Raw genomic sequence first — 17,325 nt, 5'->3', positions numbered from 1 at the left:
CCCCAGGACACCATCCGTCACCTCATTAAGACGTTGTCAGTCATGCATATAAGCATGTGAGGGGCCATACAAACTATTAAGTACGATCTGCAGTTGCTGCAATGAAATTTCTGCCAAATGGACTCACCTGCCTGCCACTGCATCATTTTTTCACTTTGATTTTCGGGGTGTTTTTGAATTCAGCCCTCTGTAGGTTGATCACTTTCATTTCCATCAAGCGATGTGCCATCCTTTTGTTCCTAACACATCACTGTATCAGTCCATAGCAGTAGAGACAGCCAGCAGGATGTTTTTCCCATTGAGATCTGATGTGTTTTCAAAGTGTTCCTTTCATTTTTTTGAGCAGTTCAAGAATGATTGTTATTGGCTGGCAGTGTGGCATAGTGGCTAAGGCTTTGGACTTCTAACCCTGAAGTTACGGGGTTCAGATTCTGCTGCTGATGCTGTGTGACCCTGAGCAAGCCACTTCATGTGCCTGTGCTCCACCTGGAAAAACAAAAGAGATGTAATGATGTGTCTCTCAAATGTTGTAAGCTGCCTAAAGGCGTCAGCGAAATAAGTAAATATACATTTTCCATTAAGAAATCTCTTTACTCTGTTTTTTGTTGGGAATGTAAAATATACGAAAAAAATTTGATTCTTTGCAAACAAAAATGCCATAAAAGTGTACAAGTTTGCATATGAGATAATTGCCTCTGTAGAGCGTTTATTCAGTAGCAATTTGAATAGTATCTTTTCAAATGATATTCATCATTATGCTCTGGCAGTTTGCTTTACCTGTTTATAGACCTGAGAGAAGTTTCAATAGCCATCCGGACTGTCAATCACCACTTGATCCCGCCTCTTTTGGGTAGCAAGCAAGAGTTTCCGGTTCCGCTGACTGGTTTCCTTTCGAAGGTGGAAGATGGCGGTCGAAGACTGCCAGGGTTTGAAGATTAGGATTTCCAGCTGCTGTCGTTTCGCGGGAATTTTGCTTCTTGTGGTGGGTTTGATGACAGATGTCGGCTTGACTACCACACATTGGATAGTGACAGAGGATGGCAAGATACAGCAGCAGGTGGGTAGACATCGTTTTCTTCTTTGAGGGGCCCTGTCGTTGCTTTGGTTGGATGTTACTTAAGTGAACATTTGGTTGGAGTTTAAAGTCCATCTGTGTCGCCGTTCGTGAGGTGACAGTCACGAGGGTGTGAAGGATAACTTGCCCCTAATCTGTATTTTATTGAGTGGAATAGATGGCGAGTTAGAGAGTGGCTTTGGGTGCTGTCATTGGATTGACGCTACGGTCGGGAGGGGCAGCCACCGTAAGGAAAAAAAGGCACTGCGGCTTCGATGTCAGTTTTCATCCTTAAACAATCTGCTGATAAACCCTAAAGGTATTGTTTTGGCTGACAGTTCGAGTATCTAAGCATAAAATCAGAGCCTAAACAGGAATTCATCGTTGAAATCTTACAGTAAATCCATCCGTCAAGACGATGACCTTAATGTCACTGCAAATGTAAGTCTCAGTCACGGATAGAAACAGAACTTCAGCAGAACCTGGAAATACTGGGACGTTGATCCCTTAGGTCCAGTCTGTATAATCTTGGATTTATGATTTAACATTAATATTAGCGAAACAGTTCGCATAGACGTGTAAAAGTCGGCTATATTTTTCTTAAGCTAACAATAGGAAGTTGGGTAATTGTAATGTGGATTCTAATAATAAAATAGTACGTTTATTTATATATCGTCCTTTAAACTTTAAATAAAGCTCAAAGTGATTTACAAACATTTTGAATTCTCTCTCAATATATATTTACATATACACACACATACACATCCAGGTAGGTACATCCCATAAAATATTTTTTCTTTTTTTTTTAAACCTATGTGGACAGATCAAGATTTGATTACTTTCTCGTGAACGAACTATAGGGAAAGTATTGTAATCGTCCAAAGATTCGATCTCGAGATTTTCATGAATCTCGTCGTTCCAGACCTCCCTGACTTTCTTGTATACGAAGTTTAGGGAGAGTATTACAGTCGTCCAAAAATTACATTTCGAGATTTTAATCGAAAATACCATTTTTGGAATCATGTCTCTGTGTGTGTATATGTAAACGCGATAACTTGAGTACGCGTTAAATAGATCAACCAAATTCAGCATGCAAGTATTAGATACAAAACGTAGATCTCTGTCAACTTTTGAGCTATTTCCGCTAACCGGAACTTTGCCGATTTCGTCAACTTTACTTTTATAATAATCCATACATTCATTATCCAACCCGCTATATCCTAACTGCAGGGTCACAGGGGTCTGCTGGAGCCAATCCCAGCCAGCACAGGGCGCATGTCAGGAAACAAACCCCGGGCAGGGTGCGCGCGGACACACACCATGGACAATTTAGAATCGCCAATGCACCTAACCTGCATGTCTTTGGACTGTGAGAGGAAACCCACGCAGACACGGGGTGAACATGCAAACTTCACGCAGGGAGGACCGGGAAGCGAACCAAGGTCTCCTAACTGCGAGGCAGCCGCGCTACCCACTGCGCCACCGTGCCGCCCCGCTGAAAATGTGTGGCCCAGCTAAATGTTTTAGATTGAAATCTGGGCCAACTGAATTTGTAATTGAATAGCCCAGGCCTAATAGTGTGACACAATGTGGCTTGTTTGGCGCTGCTTGAAAACTATATAAATAGTCAAATTCAAAAGGAATGAGCTTTTAGGTACCTGCAAGATGATTTTTTTTTTGTCTAGGATTATGACTGGGCTATTAGCCGATTTAGGCTCCCAAGAGCAGTTTGGTTTTCCTAATATAATCAGGACAATGTTTAATTTTATTTCAAGGTGCTGCTGTATGTTGGTAAGTTAACTGGCTGAACCTCAGTGTTTCCCATGGTTGATACTTTTCATTGCGACAGCAATCATGTTGCTACACGTGCCTTGTGATCGTGACTGTCTGTTCAGCCTCCGACTACGCTATGCCCTTCTCCGACTCTTCCCCTTAATGCCTTATGGACTCTTCATGTGCAGGTATAATGCAGGTTGCAGTTGTCCTGATGCATCAGATGAGAGGCTGCTCTGCCACCCAACGGAGGTCTGCAGCATCAGGTTTGACCAGCTTAGTCCACATATGGTTGTTTCAGATAGGCCACTGGGTGGATGTGAGGCACATTCATGTGCGTACATTTACAAGAAGATTGTGATTTCTAAAGGTGATTTAATACCAGGGTGTTGTACCGTGTTAGCCATTATGAATGTAGTGAAAAGTCAAGCAAAATGACGCCTTTTATTGGCTAACTAAAAAGATTAGAATATGCAAGCTTTCGAGGCAACTCCGGCCCCTTCTTCAGGCAACATGTAATCTTTGTCAATGATTATGACTGGGCTATTAGCCGATTTAGGCTCCCAAGAGCAATTTGGTTTTCCTAATATAATCGGGACAATGTTTAATTTTATTTCAAGGCAAAGTAAAGTAGAGTCGACAGAGGAGTTGCTCTTGGTCCAGCTGTATGTTGCTAAGTTAACTGGCTGAACCCTCAGTGTTCCCCATGGTTGATACTATTCATTGCAACAGCAATCATGTTGTTACACGTGCCTTGTGATAGTGGAAGAAGGGGCCTGAGTGGCCTCAAAAGCTTGCATATTGTAATCTTTTTAGTTAGCCAGTAAAAGGGGTAATTTTGCGTGACTTTTCTCTAAAGGTGATGTGAAATTTTGTATACACGTTGATAAATATTTTGTATGTCTTTATTTGTAACTTAGACAAAGAAATGTAATATTAGTGTTACATTACAGATAATAACAGCAATGGTTTGATGGTTTAAGAACCCCTTCACCCTTTTTAGGACAGAGTCTCTTTGTAATTTTACGACAGGGTCAGGTGAAGTGCCTCAAACCAGTTTGGCTAATATTACTCTGCAGAACTCCAAGTCAACCCCCTCAGGAAAGCCAGGCTGCCTAACTGCCAAGCTTTACCTTAACACATGGTTTGGTGGGCAGGTGTTGAGGGTATTCAGTCCCCCCCATTGGTCTGAAGTATGGCTGTTTGGAACTGGCTCATATCAGAAGCCTTTAAGTACCACAACGCCCTATTGGCTGTAGGGGTTGGACAGAAAACCTATAATTTTATTTGCTTTACCTCACTCTCTCTCTCTCTGACCAAATAATGAAGGAGCATCACACACCATAAACTGAAAAGGACAACACAATGAAGAGCACAGCTCGGCTGCCATATTAAGACAGGCACGCGGCCTGTTCTGAAGAAAGATGACCACAAATGAGGACTAAACTAGAGACATTTTAAGTAACTACCAAGTCTGTGTGCCACCTGAAACTACACATCAGCACATATCATGTTGTATGGTTGCCAGTATTCAAATGTACTTTGCATATTGTTATTATTTATGAATATTATCAATAATACATTACTTAAAGTGTAACTTAACTCCTGCTTGTCTTTTACTACACCTAATTACCTGAGATTATAGATGTAGAAGGGAAGGTGGGGAGAAGTTATAAAGTACAATACCTTATAGACAGAGGTAAGGAAGTCTGGGAGATTTGAGGCATTCTGACAAAGGCTACAAATTAATAATACAAAAGGGGAAAATAGATAGATAGATACTTTATTAATCCCAAGGCGAAATTCACATCCTGAAGCAGCAGCAGCATACTGATAAAGAACAATATCGAATTAAAGAGTGATAACAATGCAGGTATTACAGTACAGTAACTTTGTATAATGTTAACGTTTACCCCCCGGGTGGAACTGAAGAGTCGCATAGTGTGGTGTCTCCTCAGTCTGCCAGTTGGAGCAGGACGGTGACAGCAGTCTGTTGCTGAAGCTACTCCTCTGTCTGGAGATGATCCTGTTTAGTGGATGCAGTGGATTCTTCATGATTGACAGGAGTCTGCTCAGCGCCCGTTGCTGTGCCACAGATGTCAAACTGTCCAGCTCTGTGCCTACAATAGAGCCTGCCCACTTCACCAGTTTGTCCAGGCGTGAGGTGTCCCTTTTCTTTATGCTGTCTCCCCAGCACACCATCGTGTAGAAGAGGGCGCTCACTACAGTCACCTCTGATGATCTCGGGGTCCATGAGGGGCCTGGTCCTCCTAAAATCCACCACCAGCTCCTTGGTTTTGCTGGTGTTCAGTTGTAGGTGGTTTGAGTCGCACCATTTAACAAAGTCCTTGATTAGGTTCCTATACTCCTCCTCCTGCCCACTCCTGATGCAGCCCACAATAGCAGTGTCGTCAGGGAACTTTTGCACGTGGCAGGACTCTGAGTTGTATTGGAAGTCCGATGTATGTTGACTAAACAGGACCAGAGAAAGTCCAGTCCCCTGCGGTGCTCCTGTGCTGCTGACCACAATGTCAGACCTGCAGTTCCCGAGACGCACATACTGAGGTCTGTCTGTAAGATAGTCCACGATCCATGCCACCAGGTGTGAATCTACTCCCATCTCTGTCAGCTTGTCCCTAAGGAGCAGAGGTTGGATGGTGTTGAAGGTGCTAGAGAAGTCCAGAAACATCATTCTTACAGCACCACTGCCTCTGTCCAAGTGGGAGAGGGATCGGTGTAGCATGTAGATGATGGCATCCTCCGCTCCCACTTTCTCCTGGTATGCGAACTGCAGAGGGTCGAGGGCGTGAGCAATCGAGAGCTCTACCAAGACAAAACAAAAGGTAAAGATAAATGTCATAAAGATTAGTGTATACCCAGTTTTATAAATTTATTTTTTTTTGGTATAAGTATTTTCCAGTTTGGAATACGCATATTTTAACGCTCAAGTATATGAGACCCCCAGGTCACAATCTGTAAGAAATTGTTCTGGACAAATGAGGCAAAGAGAAGAGTCACTTGGTCATAGGACTAGAGGACATTTTTGGCAAAATCAAAGACAGCATTTGACCAAAAGTACCTGATAGCAACTGTAACACATGGTGGTAGAAATTTTTTAGTTGGGGGCTTTTTTTTTTTTTACCACCTTAGAGCCTGGGGAGCTCATTATCATACAGTTCACTTTGAATTGTTTTTTTGGACCCTTTCCCACATGAAGATTATTAGATCCAAATACTGTAGTGACCATAAATGTGTTGAATTATTATTGTGCCATAAAGGTTATTCAGTTATGCAAGGTACGACAACATATATTTTATGTATAAAGTATACTCATATATATGCTATATATATATATATATGCTATAGATATAGATATAGCATTTTTAATGTAGGTAGATCATTTCGACCTGGTCATTTTAAAAGTAGCTCGCAAGCCGAAAAAGTGTGCGCACCCCTGCACTAGACAATCAAAAAGGTCACCATTGTCTTCTGTCTCCTTCTTGTCATCCTCCTCAACTGTTGTCCAACTCCCTCCGAACTCTAGCTCCCTGAGGAAAAAAATGAATTTAATCCATTTTGGAATAAGGCTGTGCCATAACAAAATGTGGAAAAAGTGATGCGCTGTGAATACTTTCTGGATGCACTGTGTGTATGTGTGTGTGTATATATATATATATATATATAATTTTTTATATATATTTATTTTATATGTATAATATATAGTAAGAAAGGCGCTATATTGCTCCCGACCTGGCACAGTCTGGACATGAGAGGCACATATAAAATAAAAGACTTTTTATTTTTCTTCAGCTGGAGGGCACGTCTTCCCTGTAATCCCTCCTGCCACAACACAGTCCCAAGCACAAACTACACCACAGTACCCTCCTCTCTCTTTAACCACCACTCCTCCACAGCTTTGTCCTCCTTCCACCCGACTCTGGCCGCTGAGTGGTGGTTGCTGGCTCCTTTTCTGGCCCACCTGGAAGTGCTCCAGGTGCTTGGTTGCACTCCCGGGTGGGGTGAAGATTAGTCCAGCTGGGCTCAGGGACCCATGCCGCGCCCCTTGATGGCCACCCCAGACCCCAGCAGGGCTGTGGAAAACTCCATCTCCCATGTAGCCCTGCGAGAGATTGAGGCACCGCTTCAACCCAAGGGACGGCCATCCACCGTCCAGGGCTGCTCGCCCCGAATACACATCGAAGGGGCGTCCGTGCCCGGCCGTCCGCCACAATATATCTATCTATATATATTGTCTGTCTGTCTATCTATATATCTATCTATTTTTATATCCTTTTTCCTGATTTATACCGTTCAACAACCTTTTTTTTCTTGGCCTTTGAGACTTTTTTTGTTTTCCCCATGGTTTGTTATCAAGAGGAATTTAAATTGACTGTTTATACACGGACACCGATTACAATCAAAGAAGTTACAAGTGTGGGTGGTCTCTCTTACTTACCCCTAATTTGAACCTGTTTGTGTCAGCTTGTGTGTGTATTATCAGCCCCAACATTCAAGGGTGTGTAAACATGTGATCATGCCCATTTGGGTGATTTCAGTTATCATTATGATTTAAAAAGGGCACTCACAATTATATGATCATAAATTGCTTAGCCTGTACACACTCCCTAATTAAAAGGAAAGCTTTCCTTTGCATGATTATAATATATTCCAAACAATGGCCAATATTTTACCAGTTCTGCCAGGGTATGTAAACCTATGAGCACAACTGTATATGTTAAATGGTGCGACTCAAACCACTTACACCTTAACACCAGCAAGACCAAGGAGCTGGTGGTGGATTTTAGGAGGCCTAGGCCCCTCATGGACCCTGTGATCATCAGAGGTGACTGTGTGCAGAGGGTGCAGACCTATAAATATCTGGGAGTGCAGCTGGATGACAAATTGGACTGGACTGCCAATACTGATGCTCTATGTAAGAAAGCTCAGAGCAGACTATACTTTCTGAGAAGGTTGGCATCCTTCAACATCTGCAGTAAGATGCTGCAGATGTTCTACCAGACGGTTGTGGCGAGTGCCCTCTTCTACGTGGTGGTGTGCTGGGGTGGCAGCATAAAGATGAAAGACGCCTCACGCCTGGACAAACTTGTTAAGAAGGCAGGCTCTATTGTAGGATTAAAGTTGGACAGTTTAACATCTGTGGCAGAGCGACGGGCACTAAGCAAACTCCTGTCAATCATGAAGAATCCACTGCATCCACTGAACAGTGTCATCTCCAGACAGACGAGTAGCTTTAGTGGCAGACTTTTGTCACCGTCCTGCTCCACTGACAGACTGAGGAGATCGTTCCTCCCCCACACTATGCGACTCTTCAATTCCACCCGGGGGAGTAAATGCGAACATTAATTTTATTTTAATTCATTTCATTTTTATTACTATTTAATTTAATATTGTTTCTTTGTATCAGTATACTGCTGCTGGATTATGTGAATTTCCCCTTGGGATTAATAAAGTGTCTGTCTGTCTGTCTCTTTGTTTGTGTATGTATATACAGGGGTGGGAAAAAGTAGCTTTACAGTTGTGAGTACATGAAACGGAACTCTCGCAAACTCGAACTCTTCGCTCATTTCCTCGAGAGCCTTTGTCAGCAAAGTCAAGATCCGTGTTTCTCTGCCCCACACCCAATCCATGCAAGCATTGAACAGAGTAGGAGCAGAACACACCGCTGACGAACCCCAGAATCAACTGAGAAAAATGCACAGCTTCTCTGCCTCAACTCTGCACAGCACTCACAGTACCAGTGTACAGACCAGCCATGATTTCAAGCAAGTTTGGGGAGATCAAGCAAAAACTCAACGATGTCCCACAGGGCAGCTCAATCAGCTTAGTTGAATGTTTTATGAAAGTCACCAAAGGGTGCAAAGAAACTCTGCCGATATTCACATTTGCTTTCAATAAGAACCATCAATGCCTGGATTCAGTAACTGGTAGACATCTTTAGCTTTAAACCAGACTGCTCTGGTCGCTGGTAGATGAGCAAGTGATCACAGATCCTGTTGATGAGGATTCAAGCAATGACCTTACTAGGCACAGAGAGCAGTGTTAACTCCCTTGTAGTTGCTGCAGTTCAGGTGGTCACCATTCCCTTTCCAGATAGGGATGACAAGTCCTGTTTTCCAGTCAGTTGGGATGATGCCAGTCTCCCAAATGGATGCAAAGATTTCTAGCAATGCCAGGAGGACAGCCTTACCAGTAGCCTGGAGAAGGTCACCTGAGATACCACAGATCCCTGCAGCCTTCCCTACCTTCAGCTGGTTCACCATCTGTGCAGTCTCTGCGAGTCTGGGTGGTTCACAGCTAATTGGAGGATCAGCCTCAAGAATTGTGGACCCAGAGATCTCCAACATCCTAGTCAGAGGATCAGATTTAAACTTAAAGTAGCCAGCCCGGTTGGTCACAACTGCAGAGTCACCCGTAAGGACTGTTCCATCAGCTGCCCTGACTGCGACTCTCCGAGGAACAGATTGAGATCTGATCTGAATGGTTATCTTAAAGTCGCCTTCCTGTTACAAACCATTTAGTGACAGTAAAAGTGGAGGCCATATAAAGAGAACTGGGGATATGGAAGGTTGAGGTGTAATACTTTATAATGATGCACAAGCTAGTCGAGAGTGATAAGACAGGCTCTAACAAGGTAAGAGAAAGTATTTGGAGCATGTGGCAACACAGGAGTTGCAGTTTTTTCTTTTTCTTTATATTGTAATTTTTCTGTTTTGCTAATTATTTTGTACTTTGTGTATGTAAGTGTTATGAGGTGAATGTGGCGCTTTAGGTATCATGTGCATGAGCCACAGATCAGTAATTCTTCTTTGCCGAATTTGTTTAGAGAATTTTACTCACACTCTGCATGTGTTAATGAGTTTAGAAAAGGGATACACGATGAATTGCACTTTCCATTATCACAAGCTTGATAATTTGAAAATAAGGTTATTCACCTAAACAGAAAAGACGTCTGTTAGGTTAATTGGTTATTTTCTTAGCCTAGATTCATTTTATATATTTATAGGTTTAAGGTGATATAGTAATATTTATTCTTCATGAATCCGATGTTCTGGCTCAGAATCCAGTAGTTACTGTTTATGTACAGGTGCCGGTCATAAAATTAGAATATCATGACAAAGTTCATTTATTTCAGTAATTCCATTCAAAAAGTGAAACTTGTATATTAGATTCATTCATTACACACAGACCGATGTATTTCAAATGTTTATTTTTATTAATTTTGATGATTATAACTGAAACCCAAATCCAGTATCTCGGAAAATTAGAATATTGTGAAAAGGTTCAATATTGAAGACACCTGGTGCCACACTTTAATCAGCTAATTAACTCAAAACACCTGCAAAAGCCTTTAAATTGTCTCTCAGTCGAGTTCTGTAGGCTACACAATCATGAGGAAGACTGCTGACTTGACAGTTGTCCAAAAGACGACCATTGACACCTTGCACAAGGAGGGCAAGACACAAAAGGTCATTGCTAAAGAGGCTGGCTGTTCACAGAGCTCTGTGTCTAAGCACATTAATAGAGAGGTGAAGGGAAGGCAAGATGTGGTAGAAAAAAGTGTACAAGCAATAGGGATAACCGCTTGTACCCTGGAGAGGATTGTGAAACAAAACCCATTGAAAACTGGGGGGAGATTCACAAAGAGTGGACTGCAGCTGGAGTCAGTGCTTCAAGAACCACCGCGCACAGACGTATGCAAGACATGGCCTTCAGCTGTCGCATTCCTTGTGTCAAGCCACTCTTGAACAAGAGACAGCGTCAGAAGCGTCTCGCCTGGGCTAAAGACAAAAAGGACTGGACTGCTGCTGAGTGGTCCAAAGTTATGTTCTCTGAGGAAAGTAAATTTTGCATTTCCTTTGGAAATCAAGGTCCCAGAGTCTGGAGGAAGAGAGGAGAGGCACATAATCCATGTTGCTTGAGGTCCAGTGTAAAGTTTCCAGTCAGTGATGGTTGTGTTTTCTGAGGTTCAAGGTCAACACAGCTGCCTACCAGGAAGTTTTAGAGCACTTCATGCTTCCTGCTGCTGACGAACTTTATGGAGATGCAGATTTCATTTTCCAACAGGACCTGGCACCTGCACAAAGTGCCAAAGCTACCAGTACCTGGTTTAAGGACCAAGGTATCCCTGTTCTTGATTGGCCAGTAAACTCGCCTGACCTTAACCCCATAGAAAATCTATGGGGTATTGTGAAGAGGAAGATGCAATACAAGCCGACAATTCAGAAGAGCTGAAGGCCACTATCAGAGCAACATGGGCTCTCATAACACCTGAGCAGTGCCACAGACTGATCGACTCCATGCCATGCCGCATTGCTGCAGTAATCCAGGCCAAAGGAGCCCCAACTAAATATTGAGTGCTGTACATGCTCATACTTTTCATGTTCATACCTTTCAGTTGGCCAACATTTCTAAAAATCCTTTTTTTGCATTTGTCTTAATTGATATTCTAATTTTGCGAGGTACTGAATTTGGGAGTTTCATTAGTTGTCAGTTATAATCATCAAAATTAAAAGAAAGTTTCACTTTTTGAATGGAATTACTGAAATAAATCAACTTTGTCATGATATTCTAATTTTATGACTGGCACCTGTAGAGCTTACTTGTGTGGTTGGTTCTTATGCAGGTATCCTGGTTGTCCTCCCACTTCCCAAAGATGCAATGACTTGGCATGCACTCTTAGCGCGTTGCCGCACCCACCACACAAAGAACCACCTGGATCGATACCCGAGTGCAGCAGGTGACACCTCAGTACCACACTGAGAGTGTGTCAAGTTTTTTTACAGTGGCTGGAGTGCCAGTCCTGCCACCAAACCCTATATTTTCCCTCTAAGCTGGAGGACCTGCTTGCAGGGCTGGATGCACATTAACGTCATACCCGGGACGAAGCAACTGCAGGTTAAGAGCCATGCCCAAGGTCCCAATGGAGGAGAGTCACTTCAGGGGTTAACAGAATTCAAACTGGCAACCTTCTAATTGCCAGTGCAGATCCCTAGCCTCCATTTTAATTGGCAAGCTTTGTGGATGGGTTTGTGCATGCGAGTATTTGAATAGGCCAGGACTGGTCTGGCATTCTGTGTAGACTTGGATTATGCCATGTCCCAGGACTAAGTAAGTTTAAGGAAAGTTATTTTATTTATAGTTTATAGTCGATCACTTTGTTATGTTTAATGTCAGAGGTGATTAAACTTTATTTGGCTTAAACTGTAATACAGGTAATGTGTATGTTGTTATTTTTCTCAAATTCTGGAACTGGTTAGTATGTATAATATATATGATATTAGAAATATTAATTTGTGTTTTTTTTTTTTGTTTAAGGTTGATTCTTCATTAAATTTAAAACATCCTCATGACCTTGTGATTTTTATGAGACAAGAGGCAAGAGTGAGCTACCTGAAAGAGCTTGAGGTAATTAATCTGATAATTCTGAGGTGAACTTTTATGCTACATAGTCCTGAAAGATGCCATTTCTCCAAACATATATAAATCACTGATATTCCATGAAGAGCCTGTGCAGCTCTTACCCCTTTTTAGTCTAATATTCAATTTGTGATATAAATATACCAGTAACGGCACACTGCACGATATAGTGCTGTGAATCCACTTGACTTGAGCATTTCCTAGTTTTCCTCCTCTTTCTCTGTATGTTTAGCATTCATTTGCTCAGAGGTTGATGCACTTGCTGCTTCCTGAGCAGCTCCTCTTTCCTTCACCCTAGCGGCCAGCTTCTTCTCTTGTGTAATTGGCATCTTTTCGCAGGAAAACTGATTAAGTCAGAGTTTGTGTTGCAATTACTTAGTACGTTTTCTTTCATTTTTCACATAAGCTGGCGCTTAAGTCTTCAATCTGCCTCAAGAATGATTTAAGATATGAAGGTGGTAGGAAATGAGAACGGCGTCCGTACGTATGTGCCCCATGGTCACCTTGCTGGCCGCTGCCGAGAGTTGATTCTACAATAAAATAAAATAAAAATAAAAAGAGGAATAACCTTGGAGGTCAATCATCACCCCAAAAGCGGATAGTAGACGTCACATATGTGTAGCAAATTTCAGGTCAATAGGTCTACGGACAAATGAACAACCGCGGTAGCGTATTATATAAAAAGATAAAGCGTTGTAAATATTGGTTAATCGTTTATTAGAGTGTCAAGTTAGCCATGTTCCAGGCGACATTTCCTCAAATTATGTTATACTAACTGTTCTCCGTGGCTCCACCTGTGTAGTAGTGAAGCAGGACAAACTTGAAAAATCAAAAAAAAAAATGAAATAATTTGTATTGAGAAGAATTTATATTGATAGCTTTCATATCCGAGGGCCCCTTGATATACAATATTTTTCATTTTTCTGTCGGGGCGAGAATGTAGTTGTGATCTCTTTGCCAAAAATGCAAAAAGCTGGGAAGGTATCTCTGGCCAAGCGGAAGGTAGGTACGCTCCAACGTCAAACGTTGGCACCGTACCTGATCATGTTCAGCTCTGATGGGAGAGTGTCCCCCACGTGGGGATAAAAGAACATGGCCGTGATATCACATAGCTCTGAACTCTCTTTCAAAAACGTCAAACATTACTCTTTAACCATCTCTAGATGATAATGTGTGCTGAACAAACGCATATCACTAGCTAAGCAGAGGCAAGGTACGCTCTAACATGTGGCGAGAGGTAGAGTGACTTGAACGTAGGCTGGAGTATAAATGAGGAGGGTCCTGCCTGGCTCTCAACTACTGAGGTCCTGCCTCCCCCTTTCCTCGGCCCGCAACCTGTCTCTTGGATTCACGTGAATAATTTGGTACCACAACCGAACTATGATACTTAGTGTGATGAGAGAAGTCGCAAAATCAACCAGAATGTTCAAGCAAATTATAGAAAAGAACCGATCTAAATCCGCTAGGTAGTTCTCTCATGAAAATTGGACAGACAGATGTAGGATTATATATATATATATATATATATATATATATATATATATATATACTGCTCAAAAGAATTAAAGGAACACTTTTTAATCAGAGTATAGCATAAAGTCAATGAAACTTATGGGATATTAATCTGGTCAGTTAAGTAGCAGAGGGGGTTGTTAATCAGTTTCAGCTGCTGTGGTGTTAATGAAATTAACAACAGATGCACTAGAGGGGCAACAATGAGATGACCCCCAAAACAGGAATGAAGGGTTTAACAGGTGGAGGCCACTGACATTTTTCCATCCTCATCTTTTCTGACTGAATCTTCACTAGTTTTGCATTTGGCTACAGTCAGTGTCACTACTGGTAGCATGAGGCGATATCTGGACCCTACAGAGGTTGCACAGGTAGTCCAACTTCTCCAGGATGGCACATCAATATGTGTTATTGCCAGAAGGTTTGCTGTGTCTCCTGCACAGTCTCAAGGGCATGGAGGAGATTCTAGGAGACAAGCAGTTACTCTAGGAGAGCTGGGAGGGCCATAGAAGGTCCATAACCCATCAGCAGGACCAGTATCTGCTCCTTTGGGCAAGGAAGAACAGGATGAGCACTGCCAGAGCCCTACAAAATGACCTCCAGCAGGCCACTGGTGTGAATGTCTCTGACCAAACAACCAGAAAGACTTCATGAGGGTGACCCAAGGGCCCCATGTCCTCTAATGGGCCCTGAGCTCACTGCCCAGCAGCATGCAGCTTGATTGGCATTCGCCATAGAATACCAGAATTGGCAGATGCACCCCTGAGCACGTGACAGAAGTGAAAGGGTCTGGAGAAGCCATGGAGAACATTATGCTGCCTGTAACATCATTCAGCATGAGCAGTTTGGTGGTGGGTTAATGATTGTCTGGGAGGCATATCCATGGAGGGTCACACAGACCGCTACAGGCTTGACAAAGGCACCTTGGCTGCCATTAGGTATCAGGATGAAATCCTTGGACCCATTGTCAGACCGTATGCTGGTACAGTGGCTCCTGGTGCACGACAATTCCTGACCTCATGTGGTGAGAGTATGCAGGCAGTTCCTGGAGGATGAAGGAATTGATACCATTGACTGGCCACCACACTTTCCTGACCTAAATCCAATAGAACACCTCTGGGACATTATGTTTTGATCCATCCAATGCCACCAGGTTGCACCTCAGACTGTCTAGGAGCTCAGTGATACCCTGGTCCAGATCTGGGAGGCGATCCCCCACAACACCATCTGTCATCTCATTAGAAGCATGCACATGTTGTCAGGCATGTATACAAGAACACAGGGGCCATACAAAGTGCTGCGTACAATTTTGAGTTGCTGCAATTAAATTTTGGCAAAATGGACTAGCCTGCCACATAATGTTTTCACTCTGATTTTTGGGGCGTCATTGAATTCAGGGCTCTGTAGGTTGATCATTTTCATTTCCATTAAACGATGTGGCATCCTTTCGTTCCTAACACATTACCCAGTCTATATCAGTATAGATATCCAGGAGGATTTCTTTTTCCCATTGAGATCTGATGTGTTTTCAAAGTGTTCCTTTAATTTTTTTGAGCAGTTTATATATATATATATATATATATATATATATATATATATATATATATATATATATTATAAATTCTTTGCAATAGTCTTTTAACTTTGCTTTTTTGATAATATTTATTAAGTTGCTTTAATGTAAATTAACAAACTCAATACTGTTATAAGCTAAATTGCACAGAGTGACAGCATTATATCTTTGGAGCTTTATAAGTCATACCTAAGCATCCAGAGCTGGTTATATTCTAAAAGAAGAAATATGAACATTCTAAGTTGAAGGATTAGATTCCATGTGCACAGTGAAAAATTAGAATGCAGTTGTTTGTTAAAAAATGTAGAGGTAGACATGCCATGCTATGTACAAGCCTGGTATGCTTTATCCAGCTTCAGTTGTTCCAGATTTTCATTGCAGGAGATATTTAACTTAAACCAATTTTTTGCTTTGGCTAAAATATACAAATACTACCATTCATTTAGCCTGCCATAGCTCTTCAAAACCTATTTCATTACTGAAACTTGAATGGCTCCAAATATTACTATCTGGCTCGCTGTTTCTTAATTTATTAAAGTTTTTTGGTTCTGTGAAGGAAAAAAAAGGTAATGTTTGCAAAAATTACCATTAATCAACTGTGTCCCCTTGTTTTTTTTTTTTTTTTAATTTATTTATTAATTTTATTACAATCAATACATAGCAATCAAGTTTTTACAAAAAAAAAGAATTATGCTAAGAACAGATCGATCCCCACCCTTGAGAGAGAGAGCAAGCCAAATGGTGTAAAATTTAAGGCTTTAAAAATACCTAAATCAACAAATTCTCTGTGCTTTATAAACTCATTTCAAAATATTACTGATTAGATCCTGCCATGTTTTGAAGAAAGTCTGTACGGATCCTCTAACTGAGTATTTGATTTTTTCCAATTTTAAATAATATAACACATCAGTTTCCCACTGACTTAAAGAGGAGAGTTTGGGTTCTTCCAGTTTATCAGAATAAGTCTGCGTGCCAACAGTGTAGTGAATGCAATCACAATTTGTTTGTCTTTCTCCACTTTAAGACCCTCTGGAAGAACCCCAAACACAGCTGTTAATGGGTTAGGAGGGATTGTGAGTCCAAGACTGTCTGAGAGGTAATTAAAAATTTTTGTCCAGAATAATGTTAATTTGGTGCAGGCCCAGAACATGTGACCTAGTGAGGCTGGGGCTTGGTTGCAACGTTCGCAGGTTGGATCATGCCCTGGAAACATTTTGAGAGTTTTAGTCGAGACAGATGTGCTCGATATATAATTTTGAGTTGTATAATTGTATGCTTTGCGCATATGGAGCTTGAGTGAATTCTCTGCATTGCTACTTTCCACTCCTTTTCTGATATATTAATTGAGAGGTCATTTTCCCAGTGTCCTCTTGGATCTTTGAAAGGAAGGGATTGTAAAAGGATTTTATATATTGTAGAGATGGAGTCTAACTCCTTGAAATTGAGCAATAATTTTTCCAGCGTGGATGAGGGTGCAAGATGAGGAAAATCTGGAAGGTTCTGTTTAACAAAGTTCCTGATTTGAAGATAGTGAAAGAAATTTGTAGCTGGAATGTTAAATTTGGAATGTCATTGTTCATAGGATGCAAAGACGTTGTCTATATAAAGATCTCTAAGCAAGTTAATTCCAAATTTTTCCAGATATTAAAACTGCATATGTTTGTGAGGGTTGAAAGAGGTGGTTCTTTTGCAGGGTGCCACAGAAAGAAGCTTCTCCGTCTTAAAATGCTTTCTACATTGGTTCCAGATTCTAAGTGAGTGGAGCACAATTGGGTTATTAGTGTATTGCCGATAACGTGTGTTTATTGGAGCACAAGCAAGGAATACAAAGAAGTACTGCAGGATTTTACTTCTATTGCGGTCCATGCCTGTGTATGTTCTTCTATTTGTGTCCAGGTTCTTATCGACTGTATATTTGCCCCAGTAATAAAACTGGAAGTTAGGTAGAGCCATGCCACCTTCTGCCTTTTGTCTT

The 17,325-nt window shown here is 41.6% G+C and overlaps 1 protein-coding gene across 2 annotated transcripts in view; it reads left to right on the top strand.

Annotated features, from left to right (window-relative positions):
• Window positions 1-888: 888 nt before the first annotated feature.
• The window catches only part of ttc17 (tetratricopeptide repeat domain 17), a 106,685-nt gene continuing 90,248 nt past the window's right edge, over window positions 889-17,325 (top strand). For both annotated transcript variants that reach the window (XM_039744247.1, XM_039744255.1), the window contains exons 1-2: window positions 889-1,057; window positions 12,164-12,253. In XM_039744247.1, coding sequence (XP_039600181.1) covers window positions 905-1,057; window positions 12,164-12,253 — 243 coding nt within the window. In that variant the 5' untranslated portion in view covers window positions 889-904. The remainder of the gene's footprint in view (window positions 1,058-12,163; window positions 12,254-17,325) is intronic.

This window comes from Polypterus senegalus, chromosome 1 (assembly GCF_016835505.1).
Source record: "Polypterus senegalus isolate Bchr_013 chromosome 1, ASM1683550v1, whole genome shotgun sequence".
Classification (NCBI taxonomy): Eukaryota; Metazoa; Chordata; class Cladistia; order Polypteriformes; family Polypteridae; genus Polypterus; species Polypterus senegalus.
Note: the sequence above shows the minus strand (reverse complement) of the source record. Positions and strands in the feature narration are given on the sequence as shown.